The following is a 17,369-nucleotide window of genomic DNA, read 5'->3' as shown; positions in this document are numbered from 1 at the left end:
CGTGCCTGTACCTGACGGCTTCACGACATCGGAGCTGCCCTTTGTCGCGGAGTGGATTTGTGCTTTGGCCCTTGCTCTCACATTTTTAGGCAACGCATGGAGATAACGTTCAACTTTAACAGCCCTGTCAACTGGAGAGCTAGTGGGGGAAGGACTCCCAGATCCTGGGGGCACTCACAAGAAAGGCACAGCCTCAAAGCCCCAGAGCCACCCCAGACTAGCAGCTACCTGGCCGAACGGGGCATCGCTCCAGAGCATCTGCAGCCGATTACTTGTATTCCAGTCGATTTTGCATGTACAGAAGTGCTGAGAAGTGACACCTTGATGTTCAGGGAGGGAAATGACTCGCCGTCAAAATGTGGCTATTGGACTGGTTTGTATTTTTTTACTCTTCTTCTACTCTTTTACTTTTACAAGCGTGCAGAGCTGGGTGAATAAATTACCAATTCACGCTTGTGAATGTGCCGGTCCTCCTCTGCCTCCTCCTTCTGCAGGAAAAACTCCCACCAGGCTCTCGGGAGTCTCCTGTATCTCAGAAAAATGCTCTTTTCTGTGGGTTTCTGGACAAACCACTGGCAATCACTCCTCCGTGACACGCAGCCCTATATGGCTGACTACAGACTTGTGTCTGAAACAACATGCCAAAAACAAGACCAGAAGTCAGAATGACAGGGACTGTGTCACTGGCCACAGGTACCACACCAGCTGGGACTGGCTCAGAAACCAAGGGGACAATGTTTTAAACACATAGAACCCTAAATATGCACATTTTTTTAAATGAATCACCTCTAGCAGAAGGAGCTTGAACTACCCGCGAGTGTCATGAGGTGTGGAGACGCGGCGCTGCAGGCGTTACTCACATGTGGTGATTTCCGTGATGAGCTCCGCAGAATTGTGGCAGCCCTGCACTACGCTCCTCGTCCACAGTGAGAGGTCTCGGCTAGTCTCTGTCCTGAACAGATGGGTTTCAATCCCTTGCCTTGTACCGGTACGGGTTGCGAAAGACAAATCCACCCCCGACTGCGGTGAGCCTTTTCCTGGGCCAGAATGGACCAACCTGCAATCAGATTTGAAAACACATCAGGGAATTATAATGCTGACACAGTGCACTGCGCCAAAATCCCCACCTGAGCACAGCTCTGCTCCGTATGTTCCTAAATGCACATGGTTGGGAGCACGAGAACTCGCATCTCCTCTGTATTTGAGCCTGAAGTGACTCCTAGTGACTCGCAAAAGAGTGAAGGTCCAAAGCAGGGAGTACTGAAGCAGCCGGACATGCAGGTGATGATGGGGATGTCCCAGAGGGCCCTAAATTCCTAACAAATTGTAGAAAAAAACCCTTTGGATGAGGAACCCAGAGAAATCACCAACTGGTCTGTGGTGATGAGGTTTGGTGCACAGATACAAGGGCTCGCTCAGATGAGGCAGCTGAATCCGCCTTTCACTGTCAGGCTGCAGCTGCCGTAAAGCTTAAATATCTGCAGACAAATTCAACAATAAATGCTGTCAGATAGAGTAAGAAGTTCTGTAAAACAGGCAGATGCCAAAGTACTGTCTTGTGCATACTCTTCCCATAAGGAACCTGCAAAACACAAAACACTGCAGCTATTTGTAACCTGAAAGTCTCTCACATTTTGCTGCAATTAACTTTTTTTCGCCTGGCATCAACAGCTGATCTCCCATGACCAGGAGAGGTTTGTTCATCTGGGCAAGCACTAATTGCAGGGAGTATTTCTGAGTGAGAAAATCAACACCTCACAATATTTAATTCTTCTTTAAGACTGTCCTTTTGGGGTTTTTTTCCTGCAGAAGTGTGGACGGTGAATACAGAATTTGCTCAGGGACATGACACTGATTCAGATGAAAATAACAATCCAGAGGAGTTCATCACTCTTTGAGAGCCAGGCACTAACGCTCCGAGGAAGTCACAAAATGAAACCATGGAAATTCTTCTGAAAAGCTTATTTCTGTCTTGTGTATCCTGTTTCCCTTTCTATAGGCAAACAATATCCTTCATATGAGACTATAAAGTACATAAGTAGCATGGTAGTAGAATACTTGTGCTGAAGCATAAAACATTAGATTATACTAATCATCCACTGAATTTACCCTCAAATTATTGTTTTGCAGCTGGAAGAATAGTTGCCTGTTAGCTGACACTGTAGAAGTATGCCATCAAACAGAGATGTTTTAATAGGAAAAACAAAGCAGAAAGGAAAGAAAAGGCACAACTTTAGCTTTTCAATTATTGAAACACTAACCATAGGGCATCTGAAATTTTCCCCAGTTCCCTGGCAGTCCATGCTGACATTTGGGATGTGCATTGTGCCGAACAGATGTGTCCCTCTTTCATGCCCCGCTAGAAGGTTTGCAAGATTTGTTCATGCTCAGGTTCGTGGTAACGTCCTTTGGATTTTGAGCATCTGCCTTGATTTTATGGTCCCGGGAGGTCCTAGGAGGCAAGGGGCAGAGTATCCCAGGCAGAGCTGCCCTGCCCTGTGTCTGGGCAGGAAAGCCTCTTCCAGAGAGGCACCACCACCCTCTCCAAATGCTTTTTTTGCATCCAGAATGGCTGTGTTAACGCCCTGCTCAGCTTTGATACTTGGGGCCTTTTGTATCAGAAATAGTGTGGCCAGCAGGACTAGGGAAGTGATCGTCCCCCTGTACTCAGCACTGGTGAGTTTTGTGTTCAGTTTTGGGCCCCTCACTACAAGAGAGACATTGAGGTGCTGGAGCGTGTCCAGAGAAGGGCAACGAAGCTGGTGAAGGGTCTGGAGCACAAGTCTTATGAGGAGCGGCTGAGGGAACTGGGGTTGTTTAGCCTGGAGAAAAGGAGGCTGAGGGGAGACCTTATCACTCTCTGCACCTACCTGAAAGGAGGTTGTAGAGAGGTGGGGATCGGTCTCTTTTCCCAAGTAACAAGTAATAGGACAAGAGGAAACAGCCTCAAGCTGTGGCAGGGGAGGTTTAGACTGGATATTAGGAAAAATGTCTTCACCAAAAGGGTTGTCAAGCATTGGACCCGTCTGCCCAGGGAAGTGGTGGAGTCACCATCCCTGGAGGTAGAAGTGGCACTTAGGGACACGGTTTAGTGGTGGACTTGGCAGTGCTAGGTTAGCAGTTGGACTTGATGATCTTAAAGTTCCTTTCCAACCTAAATGGTTCTATGATTCTAACTGTACCCTGGGCAGATTTTGCAGTCGGGGAGTCAGCGGCAAACAAATATCCCAAAAACTTTTATTCACTTTGATTTGGTGTGAGGAGGTGCAAACTTGGAGGAGAAGCTGCATCTTGGTAATTAAGGCAGGAGATCGGGAACTGAAATCTCCAGTGACTTCTGCTGCTGCTGCCTGGCCCCGTCCAGTCACTCAGGTGCAGGCTGGGCCGCTGCTCTCACGCTGCCTTCTGCTACCAGGGGTAGCGGGGCGGGGGCTACAGACAACTGCAGGAAAGCAGCCTGGAAAATCACATCAAGTTTGTCATTAAAAATAAAACTATCCCAGCTTCTCCCGGGGTCATCCCTTCTCTTTTATACAGTGCTCATCAGTTGTACTAAAAATTATTTTCTAATACTTGTGATACTAAATATGTGACAGACAGATGGTTCCAATGTTTTATTTCCCTTCAAATCCACCCCCCGTTCCCCTACGTCTTCATGCTTTATCCATAACACTGGCCGTGTAGGGTTTTCAGCATATGGATAGAACGGAGATGTACTTTACAAATTAAAGTATGTGGACACATCCAACATGAACATTGTTTCTTGCCTGCCTTCTCATTTGCATTATCCTCTCATTATTAAAAATTCAGTCTCACGACTTAAAAATCCTTCTCTATCATACAACTCCAGATTGTGCTTTGGAAACTCATGCAGTTAAACATGAGCTAGACAAATATGCAGGAGAACATTGGATAGTATTTATCCTGCCAGCTGTCAGTACTGAGGTATTTGGCTACATGTCAAAGGATTCCCAAGCCTTAATAAAGTTGCATTCACGTGAGCTGCTTCATCTACATAAAAGATATTTTATCCTAAAGACTACAAAAATACCTTAAAAGGCAAAAAATAGTCTTAAAAACATCACAGAAGGCTTCCCCTCGCCCTCGCCTCCCGTCGCTCAACTGCAGCGGAGGCTGCGTGTGTGTGCGGTGCACGCTGCACCCCAGAGCTGAAAAGGCCCCCCAGGGCCGGCTCTGGTAATATTCAGCTGCCGTCCCTGAAGGCTACTGGGCTCTGTGGAGGTTTCGGAGATGTCTGTGAGCGCGCAGGAGCCCGAGCATGCTTCCCTGGAGCAGCCAGAGCCGCAAGAGGGCAGGAGAAGGTTGGCCACGATCAAGTCTGCTTGCACAGCGCGTAGATAGCAGGCAGCGGCTGTCAAATGCAACTCTTGGCATGCCCCGGAGAGCCAGGGAGACACTTCTAATCTTCTCTAATTTCTCCGTTGTCTCTCTCTGCTTTGGGGACCTTTCCAGCATTATTCTTTGCAAACGTGTGATAGCAAGATGGGTTTGGTCCAACGTGAAGTGCTGGTGCTGGGTGAGACTCACTGGGACCTGCTCCTCATTCTAATGCTATGAAAAGAGTTTCAACCATTTACTGCAACAGCAAAATCTAATGGCCTCTTCAAAAAGGACAGCGAAACCAGCACTGACATTCAAAGCAAGTGTTCAGCTGCTCATTTGAGATTTATCTCAGAAGAGGCCATGATACAAATGCCTCAGCAGCCATGCAGCTCTGCCCAGTAGAAAGCCACTATCATCTGACTTTTCATATGTTGAAGCCACTCCTTACCCCCGACTTAGCATTTGAAACCTGCTCTGGAATGGCTGTACTCTTTGGAAACCTATGCACAGGCCCTCATTCATCCGAGCTCTGCATGGAGGGAGCCACAACCACCCTCATTGCCCTGGGAAGGCGAGCACAGAACTTGCACCGCTTGCATGCCACCTCATACACCTTCCCTGGGGTGCTCAGGGACCCCAGTGCTGCCCGCCTGCCCCTCTCTCTGCTTGCACAGATGACTGATTGGTGCCCAAACTCCTTTCCCAACTTTCCATGGCACTATCAAACTGCTTTAACGCTTTCTGGTTACAGACCTCAGCTTCACACAAAAGCTACTTACCTGATCTTTAATCAGAGTCCAACATGTTGGTTTTTTTTAATTTCATATCTGGCTACGATAGATAACGCAATTTGATTACAAACATTTAAGATGTAATTACTTAAGCCCCATTCCCATGCTAGAGGGAGGCACTGTTATTCAGGCATAAGGAAACACTGAAACAGAGATTATGACAAAAAGGTCCTTGGAGTCAGGGCTACGAGCCAGCTGCTGTGCCTCCCGGTGCAGAGATTTAAAGGAACAACTTAAATCTCCTGATCTCAGTTTTATTTGAGCTATTACTTATTTTCTGCACAAAGCTGGGAAAGACTGACTGGAAAATATTTTTAGGTCTTAATAGCATCCATAGGTTGAAGGCAAATTTATCAACAAACAGAAAGGGTACGCTGAAATTCTGCTGTTAAAATACTGTAGGAAGATTGTAATCCTTCTACCACTTTCCAATTTTCTCTGCTCATTATGTCTTGGGTAGATTAAGCATGACTCTGTACAGTATCTGGCACTGAAGTTTTCCAGTTTCAGCAGCTTTTCAAATATGCATTAGCTAAGCAAAAATTTTTCCCAAGGACTCATAAAAATCTGAAAGATGGGAGCAGCCAAGATTACAACATGTGGTCTGCAAACTTTCCAGGTGAAAAGTTCTAAATTGCACTGATCAATGCACAGAGGGGATTAAAATACCCATCACGAGGAGGGTAATCACTGACCAAGCATGAACACAGCAGTCAATACCAGCAGCAAACCCTGTGTATTTTTTTGGTATAACTGTACTCAGTGTGACAGATCATAAAAGCAGGATCCTGCAGGGTTTTAATCAAAATCATCCAAAACAGTAGGTGTAATGATTTAGGGAATCTGTCAATTTATGTAATCCGCTCACCTTGGGGATTCATGTGTTTATATCTATTTATCAGATTGCGACTCCATTCTGAATGTCAGGTTTGGTATATCTGCTGTCTTTTTACCTGAGAAATTCACAGCGATACCACTAAGAAATCACAGAGATGGGGCTGGAATGGTTCTCAGGAGGTCACTGGCACATCTCCCTTCCCAGAGCAGGGATAACTGTGCTGACACACTCCTGAGGGTTACAATGTCACCTGTCCTTTGAAGTCCTCAGTGATGAGGATCATACACCTTTCCTAGACAATCTAATCCAGTACCTCACCAGCACACCAAATTTTTCCCAGCACCTACTCTGAACCCCCCTGCCACAAATGCAGCCACCTATGTCCTGTTGTATCCAGCAGGAACCTGGAGAACATGCTCTCCTGTCCTCCTTGTGTCTCATCTTCATACTTGAAAACTATTGACATGTTTTCCATGGACTTCTCTAGATTAAACAACTAAGGTTTCTTAAGTATTCCCCTACTGATAGTGTTTTCTACATTTGCATTGCTTTCTTCTAGACCTTCCACAGATAACTGGCATCTTTTTGGAAGTGCAGTGCCTCACGTGAAGGTGGTGTATCACCTGAGGCTTTACTCATGCTCTGTAGTTAGGTTAGATTACTACAACTGCCCAACATGCAACACTTCTGCTATAATCCAAGATGATTGTCTTTGTTTTCTCAACAACATAACACCGTAGATTTAAGCAATTTCACCACACTGCCCAGATGCTTCCTGGCAGAGTAACTACTTTGTCAGTTGTTCTCCATCCCAAACCAGCGCAGCCAATTATTCTCCAGCACTGAACTTTGCGCTTGTCCTTCCTGAACCGCATCCCATCTTTCTTACAGACCGTTTTCCCAGTCCATAAAGACCCTTCAGCAGCCTGACACCTGTGTCAAGCAACTTCTCGTTCCCCTCCAGCCTGAAGGCTGATGCTCCTCCACTCACATGGGAATCCAATCAGACAAGGATATTACTATCCCCGCTGTCCCAGGCAAGCCAGTCTGCTATCAAATCTGAACTCCTGAGAAAAAGTAATTAAATAACAGGCCCTCCAAGACGAGGACTTAGATTTTTTGATTTGGTAAACTGGTGGTCACTGATGACGGGGGCTGGCAATGCCCACCAAAAGGCTGTCTTTACACATGATGACGTGTGGGCAGGAAGGGGCAGGGTGTGCTGCAGGATCTCCAGTCACTGTAAGGAGGAGGAACTGGGTCCATGTACAAATGACACCCCGAAGCACTGGGGAGGAGATGCATCACCTTCTGCTGGGGTGCTCTTGCTTCACAAACTCTAAGGCCTTAGTGACACACCTGGACACAGCCTCCGGCTGCAACACCTTACCCAGTTTTCAACAGGAATTGCCACCTGGAATTGTCAGCCTTCACCATCACGATGCACGGCAGGCTGCAAGCTGCAAAGCACGGGGCTCTCACCTCACGTTACGATAAGAAAGCGTGAGTCAGAAGCCAGCTTCCCAGGAAGTCTGAAAGCTCCATCACGGGTAGGTAGACTGGGACAAAACAACCATCAGTATAATTCACCGGGTTCTGTTTTGGTGGGTTTTTTTATATATTATGATTTAGCAGTAAAGCCTCAGTTCATTTGGGGAGAGAACTAAGAGACCAAGAACAAAAATTAACTAATGAGAGTGCAGTAAGAGACCCACTGCTTTTGGCCATGTGCTACCAGCCCTTCTGAATGAAAACTCATTGAAAATGGTATAATAGAGGCCTGTAGCAAGGCCAAAACAATGGAACAGCAGCTCTTTCTCAAGCCCTTTGACCATACTGGCAGAGAAATGTGATTAAGATTCACATAAAGAAGAACAGACAGTTTCCACTGCATAAAGGCAACCATGGGAAAGCTCTCTCTGAATTAGTGTTGATGGATACCTTTGAAATAACGCAGATTTCCAACCTAGATTCAAGAATGTGTCTTCCAAGCTCACCATTTTAAGCTAAAAAAGACAGGAATTCATTTGCTAGAGCAGGAACACAAGCCATGCTGAAACTAAGTGTCTCCATCACATGTGCGAGCCCCCAAAAGCCCCAAACGGGTGGTGCAGAACTGCCACAGCAGCACACCCAACTCAGGGCAGCAATTTCACATATTTCAGCCTTCTGCCAAGCTCTCAGGTCTGTACACTGAGATAGAAATCTCAGGAGATCGAGCTCTCGGCTTTTTCAGCACTCCTACCTCTGGATCCGGGCCAAACAGCCCTATCCATAATCCTTCTGGTGTGCTTCTGGCCATCAGTCTCAGCCAGAACTTGAAACGGAGGAGAAGTGAGGAGTTAAACTGAGCACACTGGCTCATTGAAGAAGAATCTGCTTCTCAAACCACGACATTTCAAGTGTGATATATAGCTATGCACCAGCTATACCTGTTCCCGCCTGACTCAGCCATTCCCACCGCTCTTGAAGCGGTTGTAATAAAAAAGCACAGGTACCTGGTGGCTAGCAGGGGGTAGGTATGCAGAGGGCTGAACCAAGCTTCCTTCATCCGCGGCATGCTCTCATATATTAAGAGGTCTTTCTCTGTCAAGACCACTAACACTGGCTTCCAATGCTTCTCGTTGTCTCCCGGCACCTGAAAAAGAGCAAAGTCTCAGTGAAACAACAAGAGACAAAGCTACCATCGTGGAAAGCCTCATGATACGAACATGTCAAGTCCTGGGCGAGATAATGAACAAAAGAGAGTTTTACTTCTTTGCGTTTTTGACATCTCCCACCTGAATTTATAACCAGCTGCAGCAGAAATGGCGTGAAGTGCAACGACATCTGCTGCTCTCATTAGCAGTGCCATTTCCAGCCCTCCTTGCAGCCTTCCCTTACTACAGGCTACTCCATAAATGCCGTAGTGGAAGAACACTGAGACAGAGCTGGCTGTTATTTAGCTGTGGTATGCATGAAAGGACCTTAAATGTATATTTATAATGTGCACCATTCAGGTGTAGCTGGCACATTAACCTCAGTGCTGGACACTGTTGCTGCTGTTTCTATTTTCATGACTGAAAAAAGCTGCAGCATCATCGCTACTAAAGAAGAGTGTCAGGTAGTAAAAAATAGTAATTTGGGAGCAGATGCTTTTTTCCTCAGCAGTTCATGTTTTCATTGCTTCTCCTTCCTTCATACCCTTCTTCCTTCCCAACAGTTTTACAAGTGCCAATTTGTAGAAAGGTCCAACCTAAACATGGGGTTGACTCAGTGATGGATCTGCATCTACATTTCAAACCCATCTGTAGAAGATGTCTAAAAACTGGGGCATCAGAGCCCTTTACTGGCTGCAGAATCCAGACGTGGATTTATATTTTGCAGGTTAGGCATGTGGTCATCCACATGGCTACACAATTACCATTATGGGGATCACGTATGGATCCCGGTTTTTACTTATTCTATGCTGGCAGCATGGGAGTGTCTTAAAATATATGGAAATATGAAAGGGTCTTAGTTTCAAGTGAGAAACTAAGCTCTGTGAAGCTCTTGGCTTTCACAGACAAATTCATCATTTTCCTTTTGGTGCACATAAAGAAACCACGTTACGTAGTACACTCACAGCCATGCTTTCAAACCCAAACTCCTTGGCAGGGTACTAAAGGGAATGAAACAAATTCTGAGATTCACTAGAGAATCAGGTTGTCTACATGACTCCTCCATTAAAACTTTCTCCGGGAAAGAGAAGCAGTTGTCCACGGTGTTCTGTGGTTGATGCCAGCCTACGTGCCAGGGGCGTGTGTCACTGGGCACATCACTGGGTGGAGAAACACATAAAAGGGATCAATCAAAGGTTGGCCAGGCTGAACATGGCACAGCCAGGAATGGTGATTCAGACCCTTAAGTACGATGTGTCTTAAGTGATGGATTTGGATCGAGAACCACATTTGAAACACTTGTATTTTATATGAAGAAAGGGGCCCACAAATTTCTAAACTTTTAAGGACTTTCAAGACAGTTGTAGAGATAGCTTCACACCAGAACACCAATGCCCAAACCAGATCTTAAACTTAAACCAAAGATTTTTGGCTTACCTCATTTTTAAGAGGTATTTTCCCTTCTGAATTAAGCTTTTCCAATAATTATATTCCTGTTTACAGCATTACTTGCTCATCAGTTGTTCATGTCTGTGTGTTAATCAACTTAACCTCGTAAAAGGTTCATCCTTTTAATTTCTTCAGAAGCAACAATACTTATTTACAGTTTTCCTGTGGTGACAGTTTCTTCAAATGCAACCTTTCATTTTCAAATAGGGCTGAATAGAGAAGCTGCATAATTAACACACCTATTAATACACTCCAGAAAGAATGCAAAATCCAGAGTTCTCGCAGCCCATGTACCACGGAAATATTCACACGAGCAAAAAGCATCCTCGGCTTCTTAATACCACAGTTATTAACTACAGCTAACACCTCAGTTCCTAGCGTGGGAATATAGGAATAATTGTTACAGTTAATGTTAACATTTAATAAATGTTACAGGTAATGTTAACATCTAATTTTTGAGCACCTGCCTGTGTTCTTTAATTCAAAGATTTAGTACATACTTTTGAAGATTTCCAGAAAAGAAAGAGGAAGATAAATATGAAGTCTGTCATAGGATGAAAAAGCAGGATGTTCAGATCCATAATCTGGAGGAGTAAGCAGGCAGCGTACTGGGCTGTTACTTCTTATTTTTCTATTCTGTGACCACAAGCAATCCAAAGACTATGGGAAGCTGCTCACAGCTTTTCTGCAGAACCATCCTGCCTGTGTAGCATTTTCAATCACAAGCTTTGTTATTAGGTGGCTGGTCAGTCAACTGTGACTCCAGAAACTTTGGGAAACACTGTTCCCTGTAAAGCAAACACAAGAAAGGGAATAAAATCAATTTTGCCAGCTGGTCCCACAACTATTTGCTGGACAGCCGTGAACATCAGGAGCCAGAATTTCCAGGGCGGATCCTCCGGTTACCACCTGCACAGCAAAGCCCACAGCTTTGCCTCAGTCCTTCCCAATAACAGGGTGACCATGGAGAAGAAGTGGCTCCGTCATAAGGTATTGAAGACTTTTTCTCAAGTATAAGTGACCTTATACTACCTCTTCTTGTAGCATATCATCCTATCCCCTGTTTGTAGGGTGTATACTGGGAAGGGGAGAGAGAACGATGTTTGCCTGTGTCCTGCTAGGAAGCCCTCCCCAGTTAGAAGAGCCATGCAACACACACACTTTTAATCACATTTTTTAAACCTTGCTGGGACCATAGCTGTCTCACTGCTAAGGAATGCTGGTGTAAGCAATACTGCTGCTATTTCAGACCTGCAGAAGGATTTGTGTGCCTGAAAGCTTGTCTGTTTTTTTCCAACTGTAACAGCTGATCTAATAAAAGATATTGCCTTTCCTTAAAAACCCTGAATTACATTACTGTTCCCTGGTTTCGTTGGGGTTTGGATCAGGCTTTAACAGTTGATGCCGTGCTGTTCAACAGGCAGTTGGCACTTCTGGAAGGTGTCAAAGAGAACACGCTGTCCCGTAAATGGTAACAGCAAATTTTACAAAGGAAGAAGAGAGGCTGCAAATATACTATTAGCCTACAGGGCACATTCAGAACAAATCAGCATAGGAAATTAATCCAGATCAAGCAAATGTCATACCAAGCATGAGTATAATAGCAAATTACAAAACAAAAGCAAAAAACATGCTGCTTACGGGCAGCTAAGTGAAGGATTTGTTCAGGTTTTAAAGGTTTTAAAATCTGACATATCATAAAGATAACATGAAATACTTTTGTAAGAGTAAATTGAAGTATCATTTGAGATACTTTTTAGAGGCACTTTAGATGACAGTTAGGGCCAGTTTCTTAGCCAGAATTTTGCAGAATCCTGGAACTTGCACTACAGTTTCTTCGCTCCAGTTCCCACTTGCACACGTACAATTCAAAGTGCATTGATCTGTTTTGCAGACAAATAAAATCACCATCCACTCTAAAAAACTTTTCAAACTCAACCCTTTTTCAAAGTCAAAAATGTTAGACCAAATCTAGATGAACTAGAGAAAAGAAAAATCAGTACTCCTCAAACCTCCCACCACAATAAAATGAATCAGCAAATTCTTTGCTGGTCTTCTGGGCCCTGTTCAGGTAACTCTGAGCAACAGGTACCAGTGCCCCCTCTCCATGCCCTGCTCATCTCAGCTGAGGGCACTGCTTATATTCCCAGGTGAAATTCCACTTCAAGTCAATGAAGCTGTAAATGTTTATACCAGAAGCAAACTTGATCTTTTTTTTCCTTCCCAGACATACTGCGCCTCTAGATCAAAGTCTTCAAGTACAAACCTGAAAAGGGAGAACGTACTCTAACAAAAAACACCCAAGTGTGGTGAAGCATCCTTTTGGCTACTCGCAAACCTCTTTGCTCTTCATCTACTCACCCCGTGAAGTGCAAACCCCACTTTTTCCCATATGCTCTGGTTTACCTTTCCAAATTCAGAAAATATTTCATGTACAGCAGGGATGAAACCTCATGGTTTTTTGTGTATAACAACGTGATGGCTGGGCCTGGGATGATACCAGAGGAGACCTGCGTTCGCATCTTGCTCGGCCACAGGCTTCCTCTGCAAAGTCTAAATGCTCTGCGTTTCTCTGTGGACACTGCGGTCTCTGCTGGGGTGGCAAGTGCTGCTGTAACACACACCGCAGGAACAGACGTAATATGAAGGCGGGCAAAAAGTGTGCAAAAACACCTGCTGTATTTCAGCAGCTACGTGGAGCCTTGTCCATCAGCCTTTGGCTGACACGAGCAGAAGTGCTGCAATGCAGAAAGCAGATGGCTCACGCAGCGTTAGGACACACCAGACCCCACCGCACCAAGGATGTACCTGAGCTCTGGCTGCTTCTGGATGCCTTTGCAGTGGCGGGGCAGCATCACTCCAGGCTTTGCTTTAGGGCCGGATCTGCGGTCTGAAGGACTGACTCTGCAAATAACGACGTCACAAGCTCAACGCTACCTGTACAACTGCTCCTGCTGGTTTTCTGGCAACTGCTCACATGCTTAAGGCCACTGCTTGCAACGTACCCTTAAAAGAGTAACTCCTCCGATACACAGCAAACAGTATTTCAAAGAGGAGCCAGCTTGTTTTTCCTGCAGGCGATGAGGACCCCTGGCCCCTTTAATGGGTATCACAGCTTCCAAACCTTTAATAGTTTTCACATATAATTAGTTGCCGTAAAGACAACGGGCATCTCGGTGGAGATATATCCCTTTACAAATGGTTTGACCCTTTGCTCTTTCATCTGCCAGGTCTCCTTTTCGTAGGGTTTTTCTTTGAATTTCAGTTATTCATCTACTTCAGGCTGCCAGGAATGGATGAAAGAATACTTTTAATCTATGAGGCTCACAGATAATTAAATTAGAGGCATTGGTCTACTCTGGAAAGCTGTTTTATATTTTCATTAACTCAAAAGGGACATTTCAATTACATTCCCTGTTTAGTAAACAAATTATATATTGCCAGCAGACTCCACTGCAGCAACTATCCAAACTGTGGCCTTTCAGAGAACTGCTGTGAAGGTAGTAAGTTTATGCTTACAGTAAGTAGGTTCACCCCCTTTTCCATCACCCCCTCCCAAATCCCAGAGCTACACTATCCCCTCACACAGAGCACAGGAGGAGCAACCAAGAAAGAATTTTCTGAAACTTTTTTCTTGCTATTTTCTCTCCTCCCTCACTTAAAAGCTCTCTGTGCTGACAAGAGCCACCTTCCACACGGGCTGGGATATGTTCTGCTATGTATTTCTTGCCTTTTCATTGTCTTTTGATGAAGGGCTACGTCCATGTTCAGAATAAATTTGATTCATTTACAGAATCCTACTTGTCAGTTCCTGAAAATAACAGCTGGGACTGAAAAGGATTTTTGCAAGACTAACAGCAGTGATGCAGAAATACATCATGCAAACCCTAGCCTATGCAACAACGCTGGTATTTCTGTGAGCTCATTTGACAGGAGGCAATTTGCAGTGCGGGAGTGGGTGTAAGTGACAGCCGTAGGCAGGGGATATCAACACCTCCCACGCCACACGCAGGTGAGATGTGTTTTGCTGCTAAACTTTGTAGTTTTAAACAGGAAATAATGTGCACATTGTTTAGGGAAAAAAAAAAGCTAATGAAAATGTGTCTGGTTTTGTTCTGCTGTCTCTTTGACCTCAGTGATGGCTCAAAGGTGGTTTGTGCCATTATCAGATCTAGATTACAGTCAGTGCACACACAAAAATCCCCCAAAGGGCACAATATTGCCTCCCGCGAGCAGCGAGCAGCGAGCGAGCGATGCACATGCTTGGCCATGGTGCCACTGCTATGCAAGCAGCCAGAGCGATGCAGGTCAGGTGGGAACCACAGCAGGGACCAGGCTGATCCAACCCTTGCACTGCCCTGAGCAGAGCCGAGAGATACACTGACAGCTACAGTTACGGGCACTGCCGAGTACGGACAGGACACCCATTCTCAAGACAGGTCTGTTCAAGTCTGAAATCCTTCAAAATAGCCTTTAAAATGACAAGACACAAGCCAACTTTTGTCAAAAGTAGCACAGTCAACCACGTCAGCACGGCAATATGTTCAAGCCAATGTCCTGACTGGACTAATAGGATTTTCAAACAGCTCTGGCTCATATCCAAATACCTCTAAATGACAAGAGAAGCACCTCAGTCCTCTGTACTCAGCCACACAAGAATGGCAGGTGGGCTGAGACCTTTCCTACAGCCAAACCAGAATGCCCGATCCCAGTTTTGTGGTGCAGGTTTGCTCCAGAGCTTGGTGAAGTCAACCAGAGTTTTTCTAATGACTCTTTGGGTTTTGGACTAGGCCCTTGGGAAGCAAGCCTGGAGGGCTGCATGTCTCCCATGCTACAGAGAAGATGAAGCCAAATTCTTCTCGGAGGTGCACAGTGAGAAGATGGGATTCAATACCCACAAGTTGAAACAAGGGAAATTCTGATTTGATACTCAGAGAAACTTTTCCAGTATGTCATGGTGGTCAACCACTTAACAAACTCTGAAATGTCCACCCATCGAAATACTCACCACATGACTGGGCAAGGCCCTAAGCAAGCTGGTCTAGTTGGCTCTGGTTAGAGCAGGGGGGTTGAACAACAAGAACTTTCTTCCAACCTATATTATTCCATGAGTCTATGAAACACCAGAAAAAATGAAAGAAGTCCAGATTTGGATCAGAAAGTCATCATTTAGGTTGCCTTTGAGTTAAAGTTCATTGTATAATTATTCTGTAGATATGCAGTTTTTGATGCATATGTGTTGCATGAATGTTGCATCAATATGAATGCAGTAGTCATATAAAATGGTTATCACAGCTTAAGGGTTTGCAGGATGATTTGTAGCTACCTTGTACCTTAAATCATTTAGTGCTGTGTAAAATGCATATCCTTGATCCTTCTGACTTGGTGGAGTTTAACACTCTGGATTTCCTTTGCAGTACATGCCTTGCAAAAGATAAGGAATGTAAGGGAGTAGAAAACCCAGCATCACATAAACTTAATTCACTGTACAACATATCTTAACTAAAAATGTATTTCAGAACTGCATGAGAAAAGTTTGAAAACCTGATGTGTTCTCTTTCTTCTCTTGATCCATGGGTCCACAGAAACTAGTTAACTAAATACACAGAAATCCAACTCCAGGGGGCTCAAAAAGGAAAAAAAGTGGTAATTCATCTATTTTAGAAACCTCTACCATGACCCAGGATCATTTTGCTATGCATGAAGTTGAGATTTAAAGGTCTGTAAGTAAGAACTCTTTTGCAGTGAGACAGGAGACTCTAACTTTCTGATAATGTCAGGAATCTTTCCAGGGAAGAGCAAAGAGGCAGAGAGCTCAGGAGATGGTAAATCCTCCACACCATTTGTTAAAGACACCAATTGCTTTTAATCTTAGAGAAGGTAAAAGGAACTCTACTGTGTTTTAAGAAGTATTCTGATGCTTTCTGAGTAAAACACATTTTCCTCTATAGCAGCTTCTTCAGACAATGAGAGCACTGTCTGAAATTAAGGAGTGGTAATTTATGATAGCAAGACTTTGCAAACAACAAAGGTCCACTCCTGAAAAGATACAGTGTTGCGCTAAATGATTTCTGTAGAAAAACCTGCACTTTGGGTTTTTTGCCTTTTTATTGCTTCTCAGAAATTGCCAGGGGAGAGCAAGGAAGGGAAGAGGACATTTCATCACTCAAGGGCTGTGGCAAGGAAGACCTGCCCAACCTGTAAGTCACAAGGACAGAGACAGAAGGCAAGTCAGACACGGGGGAAGGTCAGAACAGCCCAGCTGGCACCGGCAACTCAGGCTGATCAAGAGGTAGTGGACAGGCCAGCTACAGTTCAACTGACTTTCAAAGCCAGTTTGACTGGGAACAAACCTGTGCTGGAAGAGGTCACATTTAAAGTATTGCTTATAAAAGAGGCACAAGCAAAGGAGGAAAAATAGGAAGGAAAGACCATTCACCTCGGGCTTTTCTAATCAGTTATACTGACTGAACAAGCGAACGGAAAGCCTGAAGAGTGGAGGTGAGCACAAAGCTGCTACATAAAAGCAAAAACATGTGCAAAAGTGGAGACAATCACAACTACCTACCCCCATGACCTACCAGCACCTGTGTTTCACCCAGCAATCTCTCTCTTCCAGCATGCTCACACCACACATTCAGGATAAAAGTGAAGATGCTATTAGCAGACACCTTTGCATCTCTTGTGGGTTCATGCATTTTGAGTACGCATGGCTTACCTATGGGATACCTGGGCTCTTCAGACTGCAAGTGAGGGTGGCTGTAAACTTGCTTTCTGAAACACATCTCATGAACATATCACAGAAAGGTTGGTGATGGCAACTGCCTGAAGTTTAATAAATATTTAAATAAAAATCACCTAATTAAAACGTGGGATGAGCTGTACTTCTAAGATAAAGCTCAATTCTGGGAGAGATGAGCAGCTGTGCTGTCTCCAAAATAAACACTGGATCTCAAAGCACAAAAATCCTAGTACTGAGGGAACTGAACTTCCCTTTAAAATGGAGCAGTCCCCTTCCTCCAGTAAGCCAAGCCTGCCCTAGGAAACGCTAAGAAGGACCACGACATGGTCCTGTATCTTCCTCTTCAGTCCATGGTGCTATTTTGCACATCAGAGTCAGCCCCAGAAGAAAAGGGATCATACCTGTGAATGGCTTTGAGTTAGAGGCAAGAAAAGAGACGGGGAGCTTTGGAAGCTCTACCACATCTCCTGTGCAACTGCTCAATAATGGATACTGTTACTCACTGGTGGGGAAAACCAGTTTCCCCCAGGCATGCTCTAGGATACCAAGAGCAACACTATTCTCTG

General features: G+C 44.8%; 1 protein-coding gene across 1 annotated transcript in view; it reads right to left on the bottom strand.

Moving 5' to 3' along the window:
* Window positions 1-17,369, bottom strand: part of SNTB1 (syntrophin beta 1) — a 116,623-nt gene that overhangs the window by 5,387 nt on the left and 93,867 nt on the right. Inside the window, exons 4-5 of the mRNA XM_072851164.1 lie at window positions 8,472-8,611; window positions 861-1,057 (exon numbers count right to left, since the gene is read on the bottom strand). Coding sequence (XP_072707265.1) covers window positions 861-1,057; window positions 8,472-8,611 — 337 coding nt within the window. The remainder of the gene's footprint in view (window positions 1-860; window positions 1,058-8,471; window positions 8,612-17,369) is intronic.

Source organism: Ciconia boyciana, chromosome 2, assembly GCF_034638445.1.
Source record: "Ciconia boyciana chromosome 2, ASM3463844v1, whole genome shotgun sequence".
In the NCBI taxonomy this organism is placed as follows: domain Eukaryota; kingdom Metazoa; phylum Chordata; class Aves; order Ciconiiformes; family Ciconiidae; genus Ciconia; species Ciconia boyciana.
This window is presented reverse-complemented; position numbering and strand designations above follow the sequence as displayed.